This window comes from Morchella importuna (assembly GCF_003444635.1).
Source record: "Morchella importuna strain M04M26 chromosome Unknown Morimp01GS021, whole genome shotgun sequence".
In the NCBI taxonomy this organism is placed as follows: domain Eukaryota; kingdom Fungi; phylum Ascomycota; class Pezizomycetes; order Pezizales; family Morchellaceae; genus Morchella; species Morchella importuna.
In genome coordinates, this window is record NW_025763418.1 from 685,411 (window position 1) to 712,327 (window position 26,917).

The 26,917-nt window shown below is 50.6% G+C and overlaps 7 protein-coding genes across 7 annotated transcripts; 4 read left to right on the forward strand and 3 right to left on the reverse strand.

Moving 5' to 3' along the window:
• Positions 1–1,604: 1,604 nt before the first annotated feature.
• Positions 1,605–3,055, reverse strand: LAJ45_07015 (uncharacterized protein; the record flags this gene model as incomplete). Its single annotated transcript, XM_046116574.1, has 2 exons — positions 1,605–2,596; positions 2,653–3,055. The coding sequence occupies 2 exons, from the start codon at positions 3,053–3,055 to the stop codon at positions 1,605–1,607; spliced, it is 1,395 nt and encodes a 464-aa protein (XP_045970343.1).
• A 4,277-nt stretch (positions 3,056–7,332) lies between these two features.
• LAJ45_07016 (uncharacterized protein) lies at positions 7,333–8,759 on the reverse strand (the record flags this gene model as incomplete). The annotated part of the gene is made up of 3 exons (XM_046116575.1): positions 7,333–7,497; positions 7,564–8,362; positions 8,452–8,759. 3 exons carry the CDS (start codon positions 8,757–8,759, stop codon positions 7,333–7,335), a joined length of 1,272 nt encoding a protein of 423 aa, XP_045970344.1.
• A 4,579-nt stretch (positions 8,760–13,338) lies between these two features.
• On the forward strand, positions 13,339–16,526 carry LAJ45_07017 (uncharacterized protein; the record flags this gene model as incomplete). Its single annotated transcript, XM_046116576.1, has 4 exons — positions 13,339–13,456; positions 13,516–13,673; positions 13,740–16,381; positions 16,448–16,526. 4 exons carry the CDS (start codon positions 13,339–13,341, stop codon positions 16,524–16,526), a joined length of 2,997 nt encoding a protein of 998 aa, XP_045970345.1.
• A 673-nt stretch (positions 16,527–17,199) lies between these two features.
• LAJ45_07018 (uncharacterized protein) lies at positions 17,200–18,296 on the forward strand (the record flags this gene model as incomplete). The annotated part of the gene is made up of 7 exons (XM_046116577.1): positions 17,200–17,202; positions 17,287–17,327; positions 17,439–17,582; positions 17,653–17,847; positions 17,925–18,015; positions 18,085–18,214; positions 18,283–18,296. The coding sequence occupies 7 exons, from the start codon at positions 17,200–17,202 to the stop codon at positions 18,294–18,296; spliced, it is 618 nt and encodes a 205-aa protein (XP_045970346.1).
• A 781-nt stretch (positions 18,297–19,077) lies between these two features.
• Positions 19,078–20,888, forward strand: LAJ45_07019 (uncharacterized protein; the record flags this gene model as incomplete). Its single annotated transcript, XM_046116578.1, has 7 exons — positions 19,078–19,211; positions 19,293–19,448; positions 19,538–20,019; positions 20,077–20,234; positions 20,303–20,369; positions 20,448–20,510; positions 20,563–20,888. 7 exons carry the CDS (start codon positions 19,078–19,080, stop codon positions 20,886–20,888), a joined length of 1,386 nt encoding a protein of 461 aa, XP_045970347.1.
• Positions 20,889–21,687: 799 nt separating this feature from the next.
• Positions 21,688–22,573, forward strand: LAJ45_07020 (uncharacterized protein; the record flags this gene model as incomplete). The annotated part of the gene is made up of 5 exons (XM_046116579.1): positions 21,688–21,697; positions 21,764–21,781; positions 21,840–21,900; positions 21,971–22,448; positions 22,526–22,573. 5 exons carry the CDS (start codon positions 21,688–21,690, stop codon positions 22,571–22,573), a joined length of 615 nt encoding a protein of 204 aa, XP_045970348.1.
• A 1,579-nt stretch (positions 22,574–24,152) lies between these two features.
• On the reverse strand, positions 24,153–25,238 carry LAJ45_07021 (uncharacterized protein; the record flags this gene model as incomplete). Its single annotated transcript, XM_046116580.1, has 1 exon — positions 24,153–25,238. One exon carries the CDS (start codon positions 25,236–25,238, stop codon positions 24,153–24,155), a length of 1,086 nt encoding a protein of 361 aa, XP_045970349.1.
• Positions 25,239–26,917: the final 1,679 nt, after the last annotated feature.

Genomic DNA, 26,917 nt, shown 5'->3' on the forward strand with positions numbered 1-26,917 from the left:
GGTATGAACAAGAACAAAGGTACCGAACTCATGCCTTGAGAACAAGATAGGTTTGTATTCAGGGGACGTTGAGAATTAATAGAGTCTCTCTAATATTGAATACACAAAATTTGTCTTTTAACAAAAGAGATAGTGGGTGGTAAGATCCGAGAGCGTTGCACCCATGGTAGTGTAAGAATATAGAAAAATAAAAAAAATAACCTTTGCTTCCTTCCTCTCCTTAAGCCCTCGGCGATACTAAAGTCCCAATAGGTGTAAGCTCAGGATGGGGGCACTGCATCGAGTGGAACGGGTAATAATAGAGAACGGAGAGTAAAAGAACAAGATGAGATTGAAAACTTACTGCTTCGAAAAACATTACCAATAATCACTACAGTACTGGCGATAATGTGGCGTACTAAGGCTGAATAAAAAGGAAATACTGAGGGACAAAAGACTTATGTGATGAGTATCATCCCTCAAGAGCGTCGCTACCATGTTGGGCATTCTCATCACTGCTTCCATCCCGGGTTGAACCGGCGATGTCATGCAACATAGCAGAGGCTGTTACCCCTCGACTATGCCACGGTGTTGTCAAAGGGGCTTGAGTTGTTTATACGCGGCTGGACAGTGTTGGGCAGCATAGCCAGGTCGCATCATGGGGTGTCACTCGCGCCAAGACACTAGCTTGGCACAAGAACATCGAACATCGAACATCGAACATCGAACATCGATGCACATCGACAACACCTCTTGATCGACTACATGTGCTTCTTTCCCCCCTTTTTTGCGTAAATATAACGATTCTACAGTAGATGCAACAGCGTCATGATGTTTTCTACCTACTCCTGCCCAGACCTGGACATCCACTTCAACAATCCAGACCGAGAATCAACCTATAGCTAAGGTATTGTAATAGATAGGAAGAATGCATTACAACTTAACAGAACGGACAATTACTCCCGCGGGAAAACACAGGCTTAGGAGCCAGAAAGTTTCAAGACGCCTATAGCCTACAAGGGGATCAACCGCCACCGACTGGCGTGTATTCACGTTTTCCGAAGCAGCCAACCGCCCGTCGTGATCCAGCACGTAGGCTGGTCGTGCTTTATCTCGGTGTGCATGCATCTCTCGTAGGCGCTCACGGCGTATCTACCGTGAGGAGAAGATAATTCGGTACATTCTTTCCTCCGTTGGATTCTCTCGTGAAGACTTTACCCCTCGTCCTAAAGGGGGTAGAAGGAGCACCGTAACCAAGAACACTATATGATAGGGTTTAGGGTTTAAGCTACCAGTATACAATGTTTCTGCCACCCGAGGTACGTAGTATATATATACGGCGAGTACACGCCAGGGAGAAGGGCAGGCAATCGAAAGATGAAATCAGTATAATACATAGTTGATAATTAGTGTGGAAGAATAAGGAAATAACATGAGAGAGGAAGAGGGGGAGAGGGAAGCACAGCAGTATATAACAACTCTAAAAACCGAGTCAAACAGTTTTTAAGTATGACCCGGGTCAAATCGCAAAAAAAAAAAAAACCCCCCACCTCCACAATCACTGCAGCTACCTCAATGAATTCTCACATGGATCGCATAGAAAGAACAGTTCGTGGTTTTTCCAACTACACAACTAAGGAATCATCCATCCACACAAATTCTTCCCCATCCTCATCAATATCATATACATCATAATTCTCTTCCCCTACTAATGTTACTCGCCGATTCGGACGGCGTATCCTAATCTTTGCCCACTCTGGGATTTGCATACTCTGCAAGCATTCCAAACTGTACCTTTCGCCAGTCCATCGAGCTGTAAAAAATTCCAGTTTAGCCGCTCTGATGAACCCAACCGTACCGTGGGAATGAGGAAACTTCCTCCCAAGCTCCTTCACACACAGCTCTCCACCCTTAAATACCCCCAGTGGTGTCATCATGAGCCATGCATCCTCATCATTTGAAAAGGCATCCCCGTAATATTGATCAACTTGCGCATTTACCATGCATGTGCGCAGCGAGAAGCAATCATTATCATCCGTAACCCACGGAAACTTCAACCCCATCCTCATACCCGTAATCATTCTCTCACCCTTGTCTCTATAGTCCTTATCTACCGCGCCCAACAGTATCCTGTGTGCCCGTGTCATATTGCCAAGTGTTTTTGTGAAGTCATCCAACACTGGCTTAACGCAGTCAGGAACCATTATGGAGTCTGTTGTAAGGCAAAAATCCTCCTCTGATTCCCTCCAGCAGCCCCAATGATATACCCCTGATATATCCCCTCGCGACAAGCAATCCCAGGGATCGGAGAGGATGAAGGCACCCCAGTCGATATTGGGGTTCGGGTCCTTCGGGAACTCGGGGGGATTGATATGAGTGTATTCTTTAATATTCCATGTGGTGTCGTCCAACACCCGCTGGCTGATCTGAGCACCGTATACGGTCTCTATGCCCTTGTTGAAGTAGACGAAAATGCGGCGGAGGTTACAGTCCAACGCGGTATAGACCGCCCCAGCAGGGATTTCGATCGTTGGATAGTGATCAGTGTGGAATTTGGGTTTCTGCTTGGAGGGCATACTGTCCAAGTCGACCTCAAAGAAAACCTCAACCACGTGGCCTAAAATAAGTGAGTTAACTCTAATACTCACTAAATCGTCGATCGATGGATATTACATTTTTCGCCACACGTCTGAGTAAAAACCTTATCACCACGTTTCCTAGCGCTCTCACACTCCGCAAGGTTGCTTGCCGACAGCAACATATCATTGCTCAGACGCTTCTCAATATCACGATCTGTCATATGCTTTCTAGCTCTTTTTGTACCTTTTTGAGGAGGGTCGGGGTGGCTCTCTCTGCTTGTTACCGGCTGGTATTGATAGGGTAGAATTTCGGCAAGTTGAACAGCCTTTATGGCACCTGTGCCTTCCTCTATGACAAAATCCGTTATAAAGCTTTGCCTGAGCTTCTTTTTTCTTGGGGGCTTTAACGGGAGCATGTCTTCCTCGTAGGTGGGAATTATAAAGCCGCTCCTGAGCCTCTCTCGGTCTGGGGGCTTTGACATGAATTTTCTTGACATCTCTATTGGTAGGTAGGAATACGGGTCGTGAGGGTCCAGAGGATCCACAGTCAAAACCTAACAGTCCAAAATCTGTAGCTCTGAATCAAGGTCTATAAACTAAGCAGCCCCAATTGGTGGTGACGAGGATCGAAGGCGGAGGGTTGAAAAGGCAGATATTTCTATGGCAACCGACATTTATACAGCGGTTGTTAGAGAATGTGACGTGGTTAGAGCTAGAGGCATTGTTATGTGACTCTAGAACTTTGTGTTTGGTTGTTCTGCGGTGCATGCTGTCCTTAATTAAGCTTGTCATTCGTGGCGCCATGGCGTCATGTAATATCACTCGTACCGAGGAAGGACGTTGTTCGGTGCTGACAAAATCACTATTTTCTCGATTTTATTACAAAATGGGCAAACAATAGAGCCACATGTATATAAGGAAATTTCTAGATCATCATGCTAAGTAACCATGGAGAATGACCCTTGTCAAACAAAACCACTCGTGCCATATATATAGTTAACCCCATACAAAAAATCAACTCGAGGAACGGAGATTTTCAGTTTTCATCTACGTATACTTATAGAGTCACGTCAGGGTCCCTCTAATTGTAAGGCTAACTATACTAAGGTAACGTAGACAGATATCGAAACCAACCCTTTTAGATCAACAGGTAGTGACCGTACCAGCTATCAAGCCTGGATTAATATAAAAGCTACATGCAGCGAAGAGCCAACCCGTCCTCTGGCTCTTTCCCATGGCCGGTAAATACCCTTCACCACCAACACCTGTCTCCTCTACCCTTCGGCGTCGATGCCATTGCATCCTTAATGCCCACGAGGGCGGTCTGACATACCTCTAAATGGTGGTTTCTGTTTCCGTCCCGATTTTACACAAATGTAAAGATGTACAGCAGCGGGAAAACGTATTATTTGCATATGTTGATTGACTGGAGAATGCCGTAGGCTGCCAGGCTAAAGGTGCCCCCAACCATGCTACTACGATAGCAACAGTGGCGCCCTTACTCCCCCCCCCCCCTCTTTCTCCTAGATTACGGTGAACTAGCCCTACCTCGCAATATAGTCAGTCGGCGAAAATTCAGGCTTGGCATCAGATAGGTTTCTTTATAAGCACTTTTCTCTTCCTCTCAGAATCTTTCCGTTTTTTCCTCAGGGAGCAGACAGCTTTTCCGTGGCCCTTGTGCTGGGCATGAGGAGCCTGCTCCCTCCCCCATAGCTCTCTCTTGGGGCCCTCCCTCCCCCCCCCCCTCCCCCCATGGCGCCCCTCCCCCATGGCCCCGCCGCCCGCCTCTCCTGCTGCCCTCTCTCTCCGTAGTGGAGAGGGATGTCGTAACAGAGGGGTGTGGTTAGCACCCCCTCCTGGCCTCTCGCTGGGCACTTTACCCGAGAGACCACGGGGTGTCTAGCCCCACTCCACTCCCTCGCTCACTCATCGTTATGGCGTGAGCGGGAGGGAGAAATGGCCTCTCTCGGTCCCTGTAGGGACTGAGAGGGGCGCAAATTACGTTCGGTCACCTCGACGGTGACCGCACCTCTGCTCCCCCGACCCCCCGCAAGGGGGAGCAGCTAAAAATTCAAAAGGCCTCTCCTGGCCCTTGGGCTCCGGCCCGGGGACTAGGAGGAGCCTTTTTTGCGTTAGGTCATTTGGCTGTCCTTCTGCTCCAGCTAGCAGCGTTGGTGAGAAGGTTTCTGTCCGCTCTTGGGTTCTGTCCGAGGGGTTGACAGAGACTCTTCTCCCGTTTTACTGTGGGCCGAGAGATATGGACTCCTGTGAGCTCTTGGGTACTGTCCGAGGGCCTTAGAGAGATCTGTTTTGCTCTCTCCGCGTAAATGCGCAAGTTCTGCCAGGGTCCGCTGTGGGTAATCCCGCATTCGAAAGCTTTTAAGCTTAGACCCGGGCCAATATGATATTGGAGGTCCGGCGTAACTCTGTCCACCCGGTTGGGTATTTTCTGGTATTACCGCGTAAATAGGAGAGAGATCTGGTCTCTTTGGTTCATGAGGGAGGCCGAGGAATAGATTTATTAGTGGTTCATGAACTATCACTCGATACCAACATGGGCAGAAAAAGGTCGGTTATCCCTTGAGATAATACCTGTAAACACAGTAAGAATATTTCCACACGATGTGCGTTATTCGAGTAGAACGGTTCGCTAGATTTGGGCATTGCACATGTAGACTACGCTCTAAAGTTACGGTCCGGTCTGGTCCGGAGGACAGATGTTTTGTTCCGGGTGAGTACAGGTATTGTAGTTGTACCGATTTAGGTCTCCTCCGTATTTCACGCTTTTCGCGTCCCGGATCCCCCGGCGAGAGGTTTGAACACTTTCTATTTGCGAGGCACATACATAAGGGTTTTCCTTTGCGGTCAAATGTTTTTAGGCTTCGTGCTTTTGCTGAGGCCGCTCACTTTATCACCCTTATCTTCTCTAGCCTTTTTCTCTAAGCCTTCCTTTCCCTTCTGTTGCGCGGGGTATAACGTGTTTCACCGGGAACGCAATCGTCACCGGGAAAGCAATCAAGCATGACATGAACGGGATCGCGAGTTGCTGTGAAAATTCAAAATCACCCAGAATTACAGAACTAAATACACTAAAGTCATTTTGAGATATCTTTCGAATATTTCTGATGATCGTGACTAATAGGTAGCGAGTATATAGCTGTGGGAGGATCATCAAGGCTTGATGACAGCTGATGACCCTCCCACAGCTATATACTCGTTATGATCATAAGAAATAGTCAAAAACACCAAAAGAACTCTCCTATACATGTATGGCTTCATACGTATTGCTTTGGTGCTCATAATGCCCTTCTGTGAGCTTCGGTTGCTTTCCCGGTGATGATCGCTTTCCCGGTGATGATCGCTTTCCCGGTGAAACACGTTACTTCTCAGCGATAGAGATACTTACCCCACTCCTCCTTCCCCACCTCCCATACCCACAGATGTCTCACCACGTCGAGAGTCTGGCATATACCTATGTAGTCTCGTTCCCAGACTGTTTTATTGTCGCACCACGTGCAGATACAATCAAAGCAAACACAGGCTGGGCACGAGACTAGCATATGCCTATCCCAAAAAAACCCTAGGCAAGTCCTAATCAAACACGAAAATAGTCAGCACTCGATAAAACACACTATACCCACGGAGCCATCAACAAGTCCCCAAAAACTCCCAATCCAGCACCTTCAAGGCAAATCACCAACCGCCCACCATCTCTCACCTCAAGCCCCCAGAACCCAGACCACACACCCCACTACCCACACCCCACTACCCACACCCCACCAAACAAACCACAACCCACAAGCACAACCCCGATAGTCGCACCAAAGGCCGAACCTTCGTAAACGAATTTCCACAGCTACTACGACCATCGGAGCCCTCGGTCAATGCCCAGGTCGTACTCAACATCTGTGTGTAGTGTGGTTTGTTGGTGACTGTGAATTGTGGGTTGAAGTGAGAGGTGGTTGTTGGTGGGATGAAGTGGGATAAAGTGTGAACTGGGATGTAGCAGCTGCCAAGGGCGCTGTGGTACTCGGTATGGTAGCGTGGATCATAAGATATCACTCGGGTGCCAAGGCTTGACTGCTCAGGTGGGAACATTGGACACATGTACACCAAGGGCTAGATATGTGCGATCTGCGAAAAGCGGCCACAGCTCTATAAACGAAGACAGGACTTTCGGGAATCGGGACCTATCTGATGCCCTGGAGTTCTCTATTTGGGCGGTACTACATGTAGTTCTTCACGTGCTCACTTTGACTACGCCGAACCATAAATGTAGGGCACTGATTCGCACGGAAGTGGTGATCACCTTAATCCATATAGGCGTGGGTAATTGGTGCCTGGCGATCACTATCCAGCTCTCGACAGTGGCCCGGCAGGACCGCAGATACGAACACAGCTTCTTATCACCGCGTAATAACCCATAACGCACACCTCCAAGCACACCCCCTCACTGATCATTTCCAACCAAACTAATCCAATATATAATAAGCCTAAGCACAGATAGCATGGAATGGCATTGCATGCACAACCCAACCCGACCGGGGAGCGTAAAAAAAAGAGATCCCCCCACCACAGATATGCTAAAAAAGAGAAATGAAAAGAAAAGAAGAATGCTTCACAAAACGCCCTGCCCCGCTCCCATGCCATACCACCGAGCACATACAAAAAATACCAAAGAGAAGCGAAACGGAAAAGGAGGAGGGGCCTACAAAACAAAGATAATGTCTGTACTAAAATAAAGCTAGTGATTAATGGTCCAACAGCGAAAGAACTAACTGACATAAACATCGATCCCAAAGAGATCTTCCAACTCGGTATCGCCCACCGTCTCTTCAGGGTCCAGGTCGTCGCCGTCAAAGTCCAAGCGTATCTCGTTCTCCTCTGGGACCTTATTCGCCATGCGGTATGCCGCGATAAGTTTGGATATTTTTGTTTCCTACACCATGTCAACACTCCACTCCCACCAACCCACGTAACCCTAGAGTATAGGAAGAACACATACCGGTCTAACTTTAATCTTAAAGTCCTCCGCCCCCTTCCTCCTCAACGTCAGCCTCATTACCACCTCCTCCTTCTCCACAACCTCCTCCTCTATCTCCTCTTCCATCTCCCCGCCCGCCAGCGCATACTTCCTTTCCCTCTCCCTCTCCATCGCCGCATACCCCTCCGCCGTCACCGCCTCCAAATGCACATTCTCCTCGCCACCCACCGGTCGAATGCCCACGCCACGGCATGAGTTGTGGTCAAACACCTTATTTCCCTTCCATGTGAGGAAGATATCTGCGGCCTGGTCGGCCGTGAAGCCCTGCCGCTGGCACCACGTCGTGCGTGCGGCCTTGAGCGTCTGATTTGCGCGGATGCGCAGCACGAGCGGCTGTGTGTCCTCGATTTGGGAGGTGATGAGAATGGAGATGACAGGGTCGGGAGGTGGGGGGGATAGCTGGGAGGTGGTGATGGGGACGGCGGCGGCGGCTTTTTCACGGGCACGCTTTTCGCGAGCACGCTTTTCGAGCGTGGCGAAAAGGGCATCCTCGGCTGAGATGGGGGCAGGGTCCTCGGGGTCGGAGTCAAGACTGATTGGTTGTGTTGAGGCTGTGGTTGTGGTGGTGGTTGTGGTGGTTATGGGACGCTGAGTGGGTGCTGAGGAGGTGTATGATGGGGGAAGGTCGGAATAGAGGACTGGCGGAGGTGTCAGGCTGACTTCACGCTTCCGTAGTTTGGGTTTCGTCTTTGTGCGGTGCTTCCTAGCCGCATTGTTGCCGCCGTCGCCCTCAGAGTCCGAAAGCACAATCGCATCGCATCTGGATATCACCGACGGTTAGCTGCAGCTCCCCCCACACACTTCCCGTCCCATCTCTCCCCTACACAGCCAGAAGAAGAAAAAACGCACCTCTGCTTCGCGCCCCCACGCCTGTTATGCGCCACACCGCGCTCCTCCGCCGAGTCGTCCCCGCGCGCCCGTTTCGGCGGAGACCCGTCTGCCGTGGCTTTCTTCTTTGGCCGCTTCGGCTTCACCTTCTTGGCTACGGCCTCGGGGGCTGTATAATTCTGCTCGCGCCGGCTAAAGAAGTCGGGGACGGCGGTGTCGGTGCCGGGGGTGCCGCTGGTGCTGTCGGGGGCGCTAAGGTTGGCGCGCTTGAACAGGAACTGGCGGCGTGGCGGGCGCGGGGGGGTCGGGGGTGAGGGGGAGAGTGACATAGTGAGTTTTGGTGAAAGGTGCAGGGCGGTGGGCGCAGGGTGCTGGGTGCTGGGTGCTAGGTGAGATGTGAGAGATGTGGTGGTGGTGGGGCACGCCGGTAGAGTACTTTACGCGTTCGTGCTTCTGCGGAGCGCGGTGATGTTCTGACGGAGCCTTGCCGTGTTGGGTTGGCTTGGCACGCGGACAAAGAGCGAGAATCAGGGCAGCGTTTCTTTCTCTGTCAATGGCAATGACAATTGCTGAGAGGTGTAAAGAGGTTTGGTGTCGTAGTGAAGTGTGCCATATGAGTGCTAGATAGACCTCAATAACCCTTACTGCCAGTGACTGCTAACAGCGGTTGATATAATATGTGTAGCCTTGAAGACCGCAAGTCCCCGCCCTTAAGTAATATTTGTATTGAGAATCGAGAGCTTTCTCTGCACGCAGGGCCAGATGTTTCAATGTAGGGAGGTGACGACACGGCTGGCCAGTAGGAGTGCAGGCAGCTCAGTGTCGTTGGCCAGTTCACCAACAAGGCGCCCAGTCATGAGTTATCACCCGTACCCACCAATCAACCAGGCTGGGACCCGCAATAGGCAGCAGGCCCGGATGTGAATAGGTATCAGCCTTGTCTCCAGAACTCAGGTGTAGAATTCGATTTGGGTTATGATAGCGGCTGGAAACTGGTTTATTTCTTAGCTTTTAGATCGATATATACAGCATCCCAGACCAACCGGAGGCATTGAATGAGGGGGTTAATCCAATTCGATACTTTCGAGTGTATGCAATACGCAACCAATCAGATTACATGTAGATACAGAAAGCAATATGTTATGAACCTTACCATATCGTGTTGTCCACAGCTTTTTATACCTAACCGGACATCTTTAACGTGTATACCCAGTTGTTTTGCTTCAGGCGAGGAGGAAGTAAGACGATGAGTGATTTTTATTGACCTGTCAAACATAGAGAGAGAGGAGTCCTCTATACATCTACGTATTTATAGTGTAAACAAAAGAGTACACATACATGTAGACGACACACAAGAACACGTTGTATGAATTGAACAAAACACTGTAGCTCAAATATCGCCAAGAATAACAGTACCCAAAACTTGGTGACACTTGGCTTGTCAATTGAAGAGAGCGAAACCCGTTGCGTAGACCTCCCAGTACGCGCAGCTAACAAGAACATGGTGCAAGCGGGGAGGGCGGACATTGATTGCCAAGCTAGCTCAAATACATGTATCCAAGGCCATATACATCAACACAGCCACTGTCAACACTAGGGTGGAAGTTTAGGACTTTTGCGCTTTCTTTTTCCTTCAATAACTATCCGTAATTGCTCGAAATACAAATATACCCGCCGTAATCCCACGATGTTCTAGCACACCTGAGGTCCTTCTTCTACGGTATACTACTCTGCACTTTTGTTTCTTGGACAATTGCAAGCTGGGCACTTACTATCACGAACAGTGGAGCTTATATTTAGCCCTTTTCTCGAGTTTGAAGCAATGAATAGCCGCTTATGGGCATCGTCGGCCGTAAATCACAGAGCATCACTCGCTCGCCAAGAATCTAGCCGGTCCTAAGTGAACTTGAGTGGTACAGAGAATTCTTTTTGAGCGGATGGCTGCTCATAACAGTTCGTTTCAAATCTCATGAATGATAAGAGTTAAGGAATCCGGAGGGGACTCGGAGGTGGTCGCAGAAATTATGGATGCGAGTACTAAGGGGGATCGACATGTGAAGATGGTACGTGTGTGTCGGTTCAGGATGTGTTCTCGAGGCGGTTTATGGAGCTGATTAACTAGATTTACTAGATTTTCTGTGTATATAGGGACGCTCAATAATACGGTGGTGGCGGTGGTGGTGATGGTGGCGGTGGTGATGGAGATGGTGACAGTGGTGATGGTGACGGTGGTGGTGGTGGTGGTGTTGACCACACTTTCGTACCTGGCTGTGGGAAGGATTGAACACAGTCCCTAGCACACGTACTACCGCATCACATGACATACCTCATCTTTCACACATCCCTAGGGTATGAAAAGAGCAAATCTCGCAGCTAACACCATGCGGTTATATGGCTTAAACTGGAGTATCCTAACTCTAAGTTGCTGTCGCAGGAGGCGGTCTGGGTTCGAATCCCAGGGCGGGCGGAATAGTACACACCACCATCGTGTGCTAATTCGCTCGAGTTTTTGCTGCCGAATTGGGTTTTGTGTTTTTGGGTTTTTTTGACCATGAGATTGCTCCTAGTGCATCTTTTTGTCTTGGGGTGAATCTATTCCCAGCAGACGGCCGTAGTTTGAGTGAAGCTCTGTAAACGCCGTTTGATCTCGGGATCAAGGAGTAGCAGAGATATATCATCTCATGAAGAAATAAGTTACCCCAAGATAAAGCGGGTAGGGAAGGAGAGAGAATTACACTTCACTGCGTTCGAATTCTGTAGGACGAGGTTGGAGTTCTTCGTGAAGAAGCTTGCTCACACTTTCATAGTAGGCAAACTATTTTACAAAACATCCAACCTCACTTTTATAAAGATTTCTATGTAAATCTTTCTCGGAAATTACATAGGGATGTTCTAATGGCTAAGTTTCCTTATTTTTTAAGCTAAAACTGTTGAGACTGGCCTATAGTATCCGGATCCTCATAGGCCGTTATCTTCATGTATTCTTAGACTTTAGACTCCTGCCTGATTATATGTAAAATCGATTTACAGAGATAAAGGTCTATAGAGCCTATGGCCAGATATTGCAGATGCATGCAAAGCAGTTCAGATATAGCGTCGACGGCCTGTGGATGTCCTTTGGTTGAGGGCCGAAAAAGGTTCCTCGAGGAGATGCTGTATGAAGTATCGTCGGAACCAACTCGCCGCGAAAGACAAACTTAAAGGTGATCATGACATAAATACCAAGTCCTCATAACCCCCCAACAGGATATTAAAAATCCATCAGGACAAATTATTCTTCATAGATTTTTAATATCTATATTGTGGTTTAAAAGTTATGTATTGAGGACTTGGCATTTTATCACGATCGACTTAAGGACCAGGCGGCGCATCATATCTAGCGGAATATACCACACAAAAAATAGATTTTTCTGTGCTTGGGCCTGCCCCGTCTTCGCAGATGGCTTAACCTCAAAACCACTCCATCAAGTTCTCCTATTCCCTCGAACTCAGCCCCGTTCACCGTAACTAAGCACCACTTCATCAACTTGAGCCCTTATACACGGCGGAAACCAAAATTGCAGTTCATGACCGGACAATCATCGCCAACTTGAGCACCCGTGCAACCAAAGCACAGCCTAATTAATTAAGACGACGATCGTCAATTGAAGAAGTTCCTCGCCCCCTAATCCTCCGAAAGAACCTTTCAACCGTCGCTCTTTGATTAATCACCAGCCGGCGGCCGAAACCATGCATGAGAGTGCAAAGCGGTGGTTAGGATGAACTTTTAGAGTACTCGCGCGTTTAGGCGCTTAATCGTAGAGAAAGATTTCTCCTCAATTGGTCAAGCAAGGACTGCTAACTCGCTCTATGAGGAGCCCCTCCAACTGAACTGTAGAGTTCCAACACGTGCGCTTCATAGTTGACGAAGAACCCCTGAGGTTCAAGCCCAGGGGCTCTTTATCTTTAGACTTATCGATATGCGTATCTTATCGAAAAACGCCCTTTCTGGCCACCCCGCTTAAACAAATTGCTTGCTGCGCCCACTTGATCTGCTAGCCCCTTGTGGAGATTAAATTCTCCTTGGGGTTCAACCGTGGCTTCTTGGCGTCCCACGGATATCTGGTTCTCTCTCTCTCGGGGAGCGGCGTTTTGCACTTCACCAGCCAACATTGACAATTTCAGAAGCTGAAGTCAGAAGAAGCTCGAGATGAGGTGGGAAAAAAGTGCCGTGCATATGTCTTGTTTACGGTCCTGCATGATCGACAGCTTCCGCTTCACAGTCTCACTCAGGCGATGTCTTTCCTGCCAAGCGATCCAGTCACCCAAAGTTTCGGGGGGGATTGGACTCCAGTAATAATCGGCTTAGAGGCTATATATCGCTATGATCCCTCGGCCAGTGTCTGGGATGCTGCACAGCTATCTAGGATGATGAATACTGTGGTGGTGAAGCTTGTCTGAAGCTGTTACTGCCTCCGTGTCAAGCTGCTGGCCTGTGCAGTTCAATTAAAGGCCCAAACGGGATAATAATAATGTCTTGGCACGGGGCCAGTTGAGCCGCGAGCCAAGAATTTTTATTGCTGACCGAAGCTTGAGAACATTCTCGCCCCCAGGTACAGAAAAAGGGCGAAAAGACCACCTTTCAACTACCTCTCTTCGATTCCTCTCAATATCCTGATTTCTACTTTCTTTCATTCATTCATCCTCTGTAGTAGTTATCGAGCAGACTTCTATCTGTCTCGTCTTTTGATTTGATTCTATTCTCTTCCCTCGTTCAGTTGAGGCTTCTAGACTTTCTTTGTAGCCTCCTTTCCTGCCACCCACCAATCAATCCCGGCTTTTCAATCGCGAAACCTGTATTCGCATATCCGTCGATACAAAGAACGTCATATCATCATAGGGAAGCCTCTCACGCAGTACTAGCGAGCCATGGAGCGCGCATACGCCAAACCAGGCGATGAGGTTCTGCGCTTCTTCGACGTTGACCAGCGCACTGGTCTGAGCGATGGACAAGTTAGAGCTGCAAGGTCGCGATATGGGAGAAATGGTGGGACAAAACTTTATCTACCGTTTCCTATGAATTTGCTAACGTTCTCTTCACAACAGCTCTTCCCGAGGAGCCCCCAACACCTATATGGAAGCTCATATTGGAGCAGTTTAAAGATCAGTTGGTAATAATATTATTGGTATCTGCTGGTGTTTCGTTTGTTCTAGCTATCATGGAGGATGGCGAGGGATTAACTGCGTTTGTGGACCCTGCGGTGGTAAGTAGCATTCTGGCCCTTTCGACTTCAAGGGGGTAAAAGTGTGCTAATCGGGCCTTCTTTTAGATTCTCACGATCCTTGTCCTGAATGCTGTTGTCGGTGTCTCCCAAGAAAGCAGCGCCGAAAAGGCGATCGCCGCACTGAACGAATACTCTGCCAATGAAGCCAAGGTCGTCCGGAATGGACATGTCAGCAAGATCCGCGCCGAAGAACTAGTTCCTGGTGACATTGTCGATATCGCTGTTGGAGACCGCATTCCCGCAGATTGCAGAGTTCTTTCTATCCAAAGCAACAGTTTCCGCATTGACCAGGCCATTCTTACGGGTGAAAGTGAAAGTGTCAGCAAGGATGTGCATGAGGTAAATGATGAGAAGGCTGTCAAGCAGGATCAAGTCAACATGCTTTTCTCGGGAACTACTGTTACGGTTGGACACGCTAGAGCTATTGTAGTCTTGACTGGAAATTCAACTGCTATCGGAGATATCCACACCAGCATCACGTCTCAGATCTCGGAACCGACACCACTGAAACAAAAGTTGAACGACTTTGGAGATGTTTTGGCGAAAGTTATTATGATTATCTGCATCGTTGTCTGGCTCATCAACATCGGAAACTTTAATGATGAAGCTCATGGTGGATGGTTGAAGGGAGCAATCTACTATCTTAAGATCGCTGTTTCTCTCGGTGTTGCTGCTATTCCGGAAGGTCTTGCTGTTGTTATCACCACCTGCCTTGCTCTAGGAACCCGTAAAATGGCTGCCAAGAACGCTGTTGTCAGAAGCTTGCCTTCGGTTGAAACTTTGGGAAGCTGCAGTGTTATCTGTTCCGATAAGACAGGAACCTTGACCACCAACCAAATGAGCGTATCCAGGGCCGTTGTCATCTCGGAATCCCAGACGGAGCTTGAAGATCTTATTATTGAAGGTACTAGCTTCTCACCTGTTGGAGCCATCAAGAATGCCCAGGGACATGTTTTGGAATCGGTCGCCGCCCACTCAGTTACAATTCGCAAGCTCGCGGAGGTCGCAGCAATGTGCAACGGCTCAGAGCTTTCCTATGATTCCAAGACACAGACGTTCTCGAACGTTGGTGAACCTACGGAAGGAGCTCTTAGAGTCTTGGTTGAAAAGATTGGCACCCCTGATCCGATTCTCAACCTCCAAAACTCGCGCAAACCCCTCGGTCAACGTCTCGATGAAGCCAACAGGTACTACGAATCTCAATGCCCCAAGCTTGCCACATACGAGTTCTCCCGTGACAGGAAGAGCATGTCTGTCTTGTCTGGTGATCGCAACGGTCAGCGCCTGTTGGTTAAGGGAGCTCCGGAATCTGTCATGGAAAGATGCACCCATACTTTCGTTGGATCAAGTGGGACTAGGGTTCCCCTCAGCCACAAGACTCGTGAACTTCTCAACACAAAACTCACTGAATATGCTTACATGGGTCTCCGTGTTATCGCTTTTGCCACTATCGACGACATGTCCGGGAACCCATTGACACGCTCGGCCAAAACCACCAGGGAGTACGCTCAACTCGAACAAAACATGACTTTCATCGGACTCGTTGGAATGTTGGACCCCCCTCGCCCGGAAGTCGCTGCGTCAATCAAGAAATGTCGTGATGCTGGTATTCGTGTTGTCGTTATCACCGGAGACAACAAGCAAACCGCGGAAACCATCTGTCGTCAAATCGGAATTTTTGGAGAGCACGAAAACCTCACCGGCAAGAGTTACACTGGACGTGAATTCGATGCACTTAGCGATGCGGAACAACTCGAGGTCGCGAAAAGGGCTAGCTTGTTTTCTCGTACTGAACCCACTCACAAGTCAAAGTTGGTCGACCTTCTTCAGAACGCTGGCGAGGTTGTTGCTATGACTGGTGACGGTGTAAATGATGCTCCGGCTTTGAAGCGTGCGGATATTGGTGTTGCTATGGGAAGTGGAACTGATGTTGCCAAGTTGGCTGCTGATATGGTTCTCGCCGATGACAACTTCGCTACTATTGAGCTTGCTATCGAGGAGGGAAGGTCTATTTACAACAACACCCAACAGTTCATCCGCTACTTGATATCATCCAACATCGGTGAAGTCGTATCAATCTTTTTGACTGCGGCAGCGGGCATGCCCGAGGCTCTTATCCCCGTTCAGCTCCTTTGGGTCAACTTGGTCACTGATGGTCTCCCCGCCACTGCTCTCTCCTTCAATCCTCCTGATCATGACATCATGCGCCGCCGCCCCCGTGGCCGCGACGAAGCTCTTGTCACTGGATGGCTTTTCTTCCGTTACATGGTTATTGGTGTCTATGTTGGTGCCGCTACAGTGTTTGGTTACGCTTGGTGGTTCATGTACAACACCGAGGGCCCCCAAATTACCTTCTACCAACTCTCTCACTTCCACCGATGCAGTGTTCAGTACCCCGAAATTGGCTGCGAGATGTTTAGCAACACTATGTCGAGGACAGCGAGCACCATGAGTTTGAGCATCTTGGTTGTTATTGAGATGTTTAACGCCATGAACGCCCTGTCATCAAGCGAAAGTTTACTTACCTTGCCACTGTGGAAGAACATGAAGCTTGTGTATGCCATCACGTTGAGTATGGCATTGCACTTTGCATTGTTGTACACTCCTATCCTACAGACGCTTTTCTCAATTGTGCCCCTTAACGGACACGAGTGGAAGGCAGTTATCTATATTTCATTACCAGTAATGTAAGTTATCGCCCCCCCAATCTTGTCATGGCCATGGCCAGCTTGCTAATTGAGATACGAATATAGTTTCATAGACGAAGCTCTTAAGTTTGCAGAGCGGAGAATATACCTCACCGCCCCTGTCAACAAGACCAAGAGCGAATAAAGTAATGTTCGAGCAGCATAGGACATGATTACATGTATCTTTATTTAAATTTTTTGTATTTCATTCTTTCTTCTAGACACTAGATATGGATGTTTAGCTAGGGCCATTCCCTCATATTTGTTTATGAGGGGTGTATAAACTGGATGGGGGCGGCGGACGGTGTTGTATATCTCAAAACGCATTGGACGAGGTGGCGGTGTTTACTCATGAGGAGGAAGGTGTTGTGGTGTTTGGTTACATGTAGTTTGTAATGTCAGCACTAGTCAAATGGTATACATTTCATTAGACCAAAGAGGCTATGCTCAAGAGTAAACGAGAGAACCCAAGATACAACATTGTCACTGCTTTATGGGTGGACAATGTACCTACTCTAAATATCAAGGCCAGCAGCATATGTGTATTCATACCCCATCACTCGCTCCCCAGCCTACCCGAGTTTGGTTAGTCTGGGCTCCTAGAGCTCAAGCCACAAATAGCGGGGTTTAGGTAATCGGAGGGGAGGCTCGCCCACCCAGCTTTGCTTGGCAACCAACGTTCTCCCCCGAATTCCCCCAACGTGCTACAACGCCAGTATCACCAACAGCTCCCCATCAGCACCTCTCATTTCCATCTCCGTCATCTCGTCCCGGACACTCACACACCCCAGCTCGCCAGAAAAACAAACTACTACAAAATGGTATGGCTCCCATCCCATCCCCGGAAGCTGTCTAGTGGGGGGGGGGGGGGAAGGAGGAAACTAATGAAAGCTTCCGTATTGTAGTCCAATCCATTCTCGATAAACGGAGGTGCGGTCGTGGCTATGTAGGTGCTCCCCTTGCTTGTGGAGCTAGCTAGCTATTATCGATGTGTGCGGCGGATGGATGGATGGATGGATAAGTGGATGGCTGATCTGATGGAATTCGCGGCGGGCAGGGTCGGGAAGGACTGTGTAGCTATCGCTTGCGATCTGAGATTGGGGATGCAGGCCCTCACGGTCTCGAACGACTTTCCCAAGATCTTCAACTACGGCGACGTCTACCTCGGCCTCACCGGACTGGCCACCGATGTCACTACCGTGTATGTATTCCCTCCCGTCCTCCTCCACCTATGTCCTTCCAGACCTGTAGCTGACGTGGGTGGTGTGCAGGTCCGAGATGTTCCGCTACAAGGTCAACATGTACCGGCTCCGCGAGGAGCGTGATATCGAGCCCGAGACAATGGCGAACCTAGTGTCGTCATCGCTGTACGAGAAGCGCTTTGGGCCGTACTTTGTCAGCCCCGTGATTGCGGGGATCAACCCGCACTCGCAGAAGCCGTTTGTGTGTGGGTTTGACTCTATTGGGTATGGTTCTCATTATATTTTTTGTTTGGGGTGAGATGTGGGGTGGGGGGCTGATGGGGGGGTGCTGAGGTGGATAGGTGCATCGATTTCGCAAAGGACTTTATTGTCAGCGGTACGGCGAGTGACCAGTTGTTTGGTACCTGCGAGAGCTTGTGGGAGCCGGATATGGTGAGTGTTTTTTTCTTCTTTCTTGGCTTCTGTGGGGTGTTGTGGATAGGGTGCTGATTGTGCTGGTAGGAACCTGAGGATCTTTTCGAGACAATCTCGCAGGCGATGCTGAACTCTGTTGATCGTGATGCGCTATCTGGTTGGGGTGCTCATGTCTATGTTATTACGAAGGACAAGGTCGTTAAGAGGCTGCTCAAGGGTACGTATATCTCTATCTTTGATGGTTCGGGGATTGATGGGCTAATGTGGCTTGGTTTGGGGGTGCAGGTAGACAGGATTAGATGTGGATACCTTTTCTGCTTTTCGGAAGAGAGCGTCTGTGTTTGTATGCTACAATAGATAATCACATCGCTTTAAGGATTCTACATTTTGCTATCTGTGTGTTTGAGGTGCTTCAGAGAACCGACTTGTGATCCAAAATTTAGCCAGCTGGTAGCCCATAACGTGATGCCAGGAAGAGATATATTAACTCCATTAAGACTAAACCAACAGGCATAATTGTGTTGAATGAGTGATGTTTCATGAAGAGGGTAGTTTTAGACGGTAATTGTGACAATGCCTAGAATCTGGATGCTGCAGGATCGAATTGAAATTCGGGATGTCCCAGCAGCTACCCTAGAAAGCTGTAGGATTCTATATTCCCTAAAAACTGCACATTGAATGTTTGTATTCACAGTGGGGCGTGATGAGGCATACGTCAGATCCGTTGCCAAGACCGAAGCTTCCATTCCGCTCCACGAGCCGCATGTCAAAGCTCCCCTCATCCTGGACTAAGATCCGCATTACCAAGAGAGTGAGAGCCCCAGTCTCCCACTCCCACTCCCTCTCCCACTCCCTCTCCCTCTCCCTCCCACCACTCACCATTCATCTTCAGTAATTCAACATCAACACCAAGCTCAACACTGCTCCCCATCTCCATCTCCACTGCTCCCCCATCCACACTTGCGCCATTTCTTATCAGCATCAAGAATACTGAATATATACCCAAATACCCAAATATTATATTTATAACTATACACTTAATATCACCCTCTTCTTCTTCTTCTTCCCAACCGCCCCGAAATGGCCTCCAACGTCATCGTCCTCTACAACCAGCGGCGCCACCAGATTAAAGTCACTCCCACCCGCTCACTAAGCGACGTTCACACCGAGGCCTGCCAGAAATTCAACCTCGACCCACTAAAATACACCCTGAAGTTCATCCCCCCTCCCCCCTCCCCCTCCCCCACTCCCCCACTACTATCCCACCCAAAACACTAACCCAACCTCCCCTCTAGACGCGGCACCACCCCCCTCGACCTCTCCCTCCAAATCCGGTTCACCAACCTCGGCCCCGGCGCCAAGCTCGACCTCATCCCCTCCCGCGCGCCCACCACCCCCCTCACCATCGTCCTGCGCCTGCAATCCACCCCCCCACAGGAACTCAGCGGGCAGTGCGCCCCACCGCCACCCTCTGGGCCGTCCTGCGGACATTCGAGAAGCGCCATGCGGGGCTGAACCTCACGGAGCGGTACGCCTCGAGCGCAACATCGGGCGCCGGCCGCCTGCTGTACGAGGTCCCGGCGGTCCGTGTCGCGAATAGAGAGTTTGTGGGCGTGGCTGAGATGCAGACAACGCTGGTGGGGCTGGGGCTAAGGGAGGGACGGGTGGCTATTGTGGTTGGGTGGAGGAGCTCGGAGGTGCCGTTGGAGGTGGCGCTGGAGGAGATTGAGAGCGTTGCGCCGAGGGCGGGGGAGGAGGTGGAGGAGGTGCTGCCGCCGGCTGCGGCTGCGGCGCCGAAGCAGCGGGTGGGGGGAGAGGGGCCGAAGGAGGCGGCGGCGGCGAAGGGGGATGTGGAGATGGGGGAGGCGGCGGCGGTGGTGGAGGGTGCTGCCGTGGAGGTCCCGGTGGGGGCGGAAGGTGCGCCGCAGGGCGATGAGAATGCGCCGGCGTCGGGGGAGCTGGAGAAGCCGACGGTGTCGGTGTACCGGCCGTCCGACTCGCAGACCCTTGCCGCAGCGCAGAGTAAGATCCCCCCACCACCTCTAACAGCAATATGCGCTGACAATGATGGTCGGCTAGTCAACGTGCCCGAAACGGCCTACGAGATTGGCATCAACGAGGCAAAGATCATTCAGAGCCACCTCAAGAAGGCGGCCATCGGGCGGCGCCTCCCCTCCGATAAGGAGATTGAAGAGAAAGAGGCCGCTGCGCTCGCCGTGGTCGAGAAGGTGCAGACTGTATGTTTTATTCTTCCTTTCACTGGTTTGTGGTAGAATGATCATTGACATGGCGGACACGGGTGTAGCTGGTGATCAAAGTCCGCTTTCCGGACGGGTACATCTCGGAGCAGACGCTTCAGGCAAAACACACCGGTACCTCCCCCCCCCCCTCCTCCTCCCCCCCAAACCTCCCTCCCTCTCCTACAGTAGCAACTACTAACACCACCACAGCTCAAGACCTCTACGACACCATCCGCACCACACTCCGCCACCCCCTCGAGCCCTTCACTCTTGGTACCAAACCCTCCCCCCTTCCAACCCACAACCCTACTAACCACCCCCATAGTGATCCCCCCACGCCTCCCCATCCCCGAGTCCCGCCAACGCCTCACCATCGACCTCCGCATCCGCTCCGGCGCAACAGTACACCTAACCTGGGACGGCAGCGCGTCCAAAGCCGCGCGCATCGAGCCCGCGCTCAACGACCAGTACCTTGACGCGTCGCGCGCGCTGCCGGAGGCCAAGACGGCGTCGTCGCAGCACGATGAAGGTAGTGGGGCGCTGGGCGTCGAGGGGTGGAAGGGGAAGGCGCCGGAGAAGAGGCCCATGGATAGAGAGGCGAAGGAGAATAAGCTCAAGGCGCTGTTTGGGCTGGGGAAGGGGAGGAAGTAGTGCTGCTACTGGGTTTCTTTTTTCTGTTCCGGTTCTGGTTCGGTTTTGCGTGGGGGAAAGGGGGGGGGGGGGTAATAGTGGGTGGTATGAATTTTATTCTTGACGTAGTGGTAGCGTGCTGTGGGTACTGTTTTCTAGTGATGTTCTGTGAGAGATGCTAGCTAGCGCTGTCCCTTTGGTAGAACGCAAATTACACATTCCCAGAGATACGTACATAGATGTAATAATCACCATCTATGTAGCACTTGAAACCAAGACCGCCCCTTCGATCACTGACCCTGCCAATCACGTGCACCACCACCGCCACCTGCATCCGTCAGTGGCTGAGCGCCACAAACCCTTACCCCACACCCACACGCGCCACAGCCCCACATCATTGGCCCACAAGGTCAAGAAGCAAGCGAGCGACATTCAATTACGCTACACAGCACACGTTGCAGGTTTCATCGCAGCTGGTGAGTGAGCGCCCCCGCAAGAAAGAAAAGAAAGAGGAAAAGAGTGCTCCCACATCCACATCCCACTTCCCACACATCCCACCCACTACTGTAATCCCCTGCGTCGGTGAGTTGGCTGTTGGCTGCTGGCTGCGAGTGCGCGCAGCTTGTTTAAATACCCGAGAGGATACCACCACCACTGCCACTGCCACAGACTACATCCTCCACTCTACTCACCCACTCTACCTACCTACATAGATACAGATACTTACAGTAAAACCTTTGTCCACCCCGTTCCATTGTTTGCTCCCCTTCTCCAGATTATTCTTCCCTGCACCCACCCCGCACCAGTATAACCCAGCATCATGTCGCCTGGTGAGTGCCGCACAAAAACCCACCGCTTGATCATTACTCGCTAACAATGCTCTCCGTGAACAACAGGTGCAGCAATCGACTACTGTGAGCACCCTCTCTCCAGCCACCTACTCACTCTCCCGTAGCTAACACACCCGCCCAGACGAGATCCTTAGCGTCGCCTCCACCGCCACGCAACAGCAGATCCGTGAAGCCTACAAACGGTTCCTTCTCCCTCCCTCCCCTCTCCCCCCGCAGAAACAAACCCCACTAACACCCCACCCCCCTCCACAGCGCTGCACTCCAATCCCACCCCGACCGCGTCCCACACACCGACCCCAGCCGCCCCACACGGACAAAAAAGTTCCAACAAGTCAACGACGCCTACTACACACTCAGCGACCCTGTGCGCCGCCGCAACTACGACGCCACGCGCGCCTACCAGCGCGCCAACGCCAATGCCTTCCACACGCCGCCGCACCCCGACGCACACTGGGAGGACGCCCAGTTCAGCGATGTGTTTGAGGAGATGATGCGCGACGAGGGGTTCGCGGGCGGCGAATCCACGGACACTGCCACCGCCCCGCGGGGTAAGTCGCTCTGGGGCATCATCGGCGGGTTGAGTGGTGGGGCGCTCGGCTTCATCGTGGCAAATGTCCCCGGGCTGGTGGCGGGGGCCGTGGCGGGGAACCGCCTGGGGGCCGTGAGAGATGCAAAGGGCAAGAGCGTGTATGAGGTGTTCCAGGAGCTGCCGCAGAGCGATCGTGCAAAGGTGGGGATTTCCCTGGTGTTTTTTGGGATGGGGTTTTGGGGCGGGCTGACGTGTGAGGTCGGGGTTGCGGTGTATAGTTGTTATCAGACCTTGCGTCGAGGGTGTTGGCGCACGCGGTTGGTTAAGAGGTGATTCTCTATCCCCTCGATCTTCTCGCTCTGCGGTGTCTCTCTGCCTGCCTGCCTGCCTGCTTGCGTGCCTTGAGAAGGTTGGTTTACAGTTTCTTCGTTTTTGCTTGCGTTTGCGTCGCTTTTTTGAGGCGGGGGGTGGAACTCGTTGAAGACTCGGTCGATTGCTCAGTTGTCTGGGAGGGTGTTTTTGCTCGTTTTCAATTCCGTTCTGGCGTTTTTTTTCTCCTTCTTTTTCCTTCTTCCTTTTTTTTCGCTACTTTTTCTTTTTTTTTCTTTTTTTTTTCCAGTCATTAGTATATGCGCAGACGTTCAGTTACAAACGATTATATCCGCCCCGCTTTTTGCCAAAGGTGTGTAGCTATGTACATGTGAGGTCCTAATTATTCTTGTAGCTGGTTCGTTTTGGTGCTTGAAGTTCTGTCTGCTCATCCTTTGGTTAGTTGGTGAGATAAAGGCGTGGGTTGTAGATGTATACTGTGGGCTAGCTCTGCGTGCTTTACCGTTCGGAGCTGTGCTTGAGCCCAGGAAGCAGCTTTATCACCCCATACTGGCCCGATCGAGCAGTCTTCATGCCAGACAGTACTATGGGGTAGCCAGTTAGTGTATCCACAACCAATGTATTTTACTCGGATGTTCCAATTGTTTAATGTTTCTGTTCTGGACGGTACATACCGGTTTCAGGCTGTTCGTGAATCTCGGAGTCTCACTATGCATGAGTGAGTGATGCTCAAGTTCGATGATGGATGAGATGATGTATTGGTCTACATGTAGGTGACAAAGTCCATGTAGTTTTATACAGGTCTGAAAAAAGGACAGATCCGCTTGACCCGCCCGGTTCAGCCACGTCTCCGCTGAATATATCGTGTCACAACACATGTACAGTTACGCTTAGTTTACGCTACACCACAATTAACGGCCAAGGGTGGTGGACTCGAACATTCTGTCCGGCTCTCGGTCTAGATTATATGTAGTATAATGTTGTCCTAGGAGAAACAGCTAGTATTCCCGCCTACTCATATCATATTCGCCATGAGCAATTAAACCTCAAGGGGCCGGGGAGATCGAGAGGGAAAGCCCTCGATCTCGTGGCCGGCCGCAACGGGGTGGAGAGAATGTAGTGCTTGAAGTGTGTTGATGATGAGAGAAACGCTCTCAGGCTAGCTATTTGTGTTCGAGCTCTCTCTATCGGAGGCCTTACACCTATTCGAATAACGTGGATGTGGCTCGTACACGCATCATGGGGTATCACTCGCGCCAAGCCAAGGTAGGTGTCTACTGAACTTTGATGTCGAACTCTCATATCTACAAGTACGATTTCTCCCGTGCTGTTCAGCCGTAGATATAAAGACACGTAGACAGGTTTTCTTGGGAGATATATCAATTTGTGAAGTACGATAAATTTCAATTGTCCGCAACAAATCTCAATTGTCCTCAAAGCACAAAGCATGCAATCTAATTAAGGCCAAAAGCAACATCGAGCAAAAGACACAAAACACGCAATCTAATCTATCAGAACCCACAAAACACCCTTCACACCAAGCCCAAACACCCCCCACCAATCCGAGTACCACGCCTAATGCCCCCTCCACAAGCTCCTATGCAAATCCAACACCCACAACCCCCTCAACCTCTCCAAACTACGTACAATCTCCTCCCCGACTCGCTCCCCAACAAACCTATCCTCCACCCCCCACACGCCCGGCGGCATATGCGCCCCACCCACCACCGGCACCGGCAGCACCTCTTCCTCACCTATCACCTCATCTCCACACACATACTCAAACCCCCCCACCATGACCACATCCCACATCTCCTTCCCCGCCGCCGCCACGGGCTCACACAGCTGCGGCACAAACTTCAGCCACTCCCACATCGGCGCCAAGTAGCGCACGCCCTCCGGACACTCCTCAACACCCTTAACCCACCCGCGCGTCCACAGCGCATACTCCCCCTCCTCCGCGCCCCCCGCCGCCACCGCCGCTACAAACGCAGCGTGCGCCCGCTCATCACCCACCCGCGAGAACAGCATAGTCCAGTAGTTCAGCCACGCCCTGTCAATCCTCACATGCCGCGCCCGCGACAGCCCCGACAGCTGCCACTCCAGCGTGAGGTCCACCAGCGCAAATATGCCGTCCGAGTCAGACCCCGAGTCCCCCGAGTCCGAGTCGAATTCGGGGTCGTCCTCGGGAAACACTAGAGTGTTCCACCGCCCCAGCAGGTCCGGAAACATGTTTCCGCAGCCCCGCGGCATGCGGCGTGTCTCTTCCAGAAACACCGGTTTCCAGATACGCAGCTGGCGGAGGTAGCTCTCGAGCTGGATGGCCTCGTCGATGCCTATTCTGGCGCCGCCGGAGAGGATACCTGTGGTGCGCATGGCGGCCGGGGTAAGGCTCGGGGGCGGCGGGGTGTTGGATAGTAGGCGCTGCATGTTGCCTTGGGCTTTGAGGAGTGCGTGAAAGTGGGGCGTGAGGGAGTGTGTGAGTTCGGTGGCGGCGATGGCCTCGCAGATGTCGAATTGGTAGTGCGTGATGGTCTCGCGGTTGGTGTGGGGTAGGGCGGAGAGGAGGGAGGTGAGGGAGGTGAAGGAGGGGAGGTTTTGGGAGATTTGGATGAGGAGTTCGGGGGAGAGGTCTTTTAGGGTGGTGGGTTGGTTGGACATTGTGGTTTGTGGTTTGTGGTTTGTGGTTTGTGTGCTTTTTGGTGTTGATGTTATAAGTATTACTGAATGTTGATGTGATTGATGTTACTGGTGCTTTGATATTATTGATGTTACTAATATTGATGTGTAAATTCAGATTGGAATTCTTACTGATTATGCAGTGAAATATTCTGGGAGTCTATGGGCTTTATACGGCTTGGATATGGACCTAATATGCCGTGGGACTCGTCTTGGAGGTGTTGATGGTTGAATTGAATTTCAAAATTCAAGCGAGTGAGATCTCATGCTTGATAATTTTTCTACTGACGACAGTTTTCAAGAAAGCTAGTGTGCTTTGCGATAGGCCACCGAGAGCTAGAGAGAGCTTGAGACCATGGAGCCGTTATCGGAGAACCAGGCCTGCTTGAAAATTATATCATGTATTGCGGCATCTCAAAGCTAGCGGCTGGTGAGTATGGACTGGTTGAGCTATCTTTTATAACCAGAGGAGATAGAACAGCTGCTGAGAGCTTCCACCACCGCTGCAGTGCAAGAACTACTGTCATACACGGCGGGTCGAGGTACCGTATTCGCAACCCAACAATCATTTATCCCACAAACCCTGGTCAATATGTTAAATTGTTCAATCCCTTTCGTTTATAACCACTGAACCAAGCAAATAAGTTATTGAGTCTGAGTCATAAAATATCACTCGTAATGCAAATCTGCCGCGGCAGCCTTTATCTTTCGAATCTGATATGTTTATGAATCTCAAACTACCGCAGACTCACAGAGTCAGAAAGGAATTATACTGGAGTATGTTTTGCGTGTAAGCTTAGCTATGCTTGAGTCGAGGATAGACTAGTTCCAACCTAGGCACTAATTCCCATTGTTCCGATGGCGCATAAAGTATCCACGGAATCAATTCCTTATGCCTAGACATGGTGAGGTATATGCTAACAAGCAGTTGGGGCTCCTCGCCCCATACTGTAGGTATCGAGTAAAATAAGTGGTCCTTCTAGGTCTCCGGACTTCCCTTCGTCAAACCTCTGTCCTGGTTTATTGATATGGGGGTTATGAGTAAAACCCACGGTCCAAGAGACATTTTTCTAGTTCTCTATCCTGTCCAGGTTGAGAGTATCGGACTCGATTATAAAGTTATCCATCCATTACCCGCCGACAAGAGGTGGTCGACAAAGTTAAACCTAGAAAAACCGAACTGCTCGTGAAAAGTAACATAGCCGTGCAGGCCGTTAGTCATATTAACCGATTAACGCAATTTTGAACTCTGTTCTCTTTGGACTTGAGTTTTGTGGTGGTGAGCAAGTGTGGAGCTGTGGGCATAAACCCCTTTTCCAGCTTGAACTTTCTGATGAGGGGACAAGAATCAATGTTTTCAATGTTGTTTTCCAAGACGGAATGCTGTAACTCGTGAACTGCATCCGACAACAGATGCGCGCTGGTTCCAGATCCTACATTAGTTCGTGTTGGGCGTGTAAACTCCCGTATCATACACGCAGAGTATGTAGAGGTATACGGAGTTGCTCTGCTAGTAAAGTAGAGCGCTAGTTGGCATTTACATGTACATGTAGTTGGTACGCAACAATTCTAACCCGTTTCACACTGTCGCGGTTGCCCGTAATGATCTCCGACAGGGTTCTCACCAGCGCCAAGAACACGGGTCCGGTACGGCAACCAAC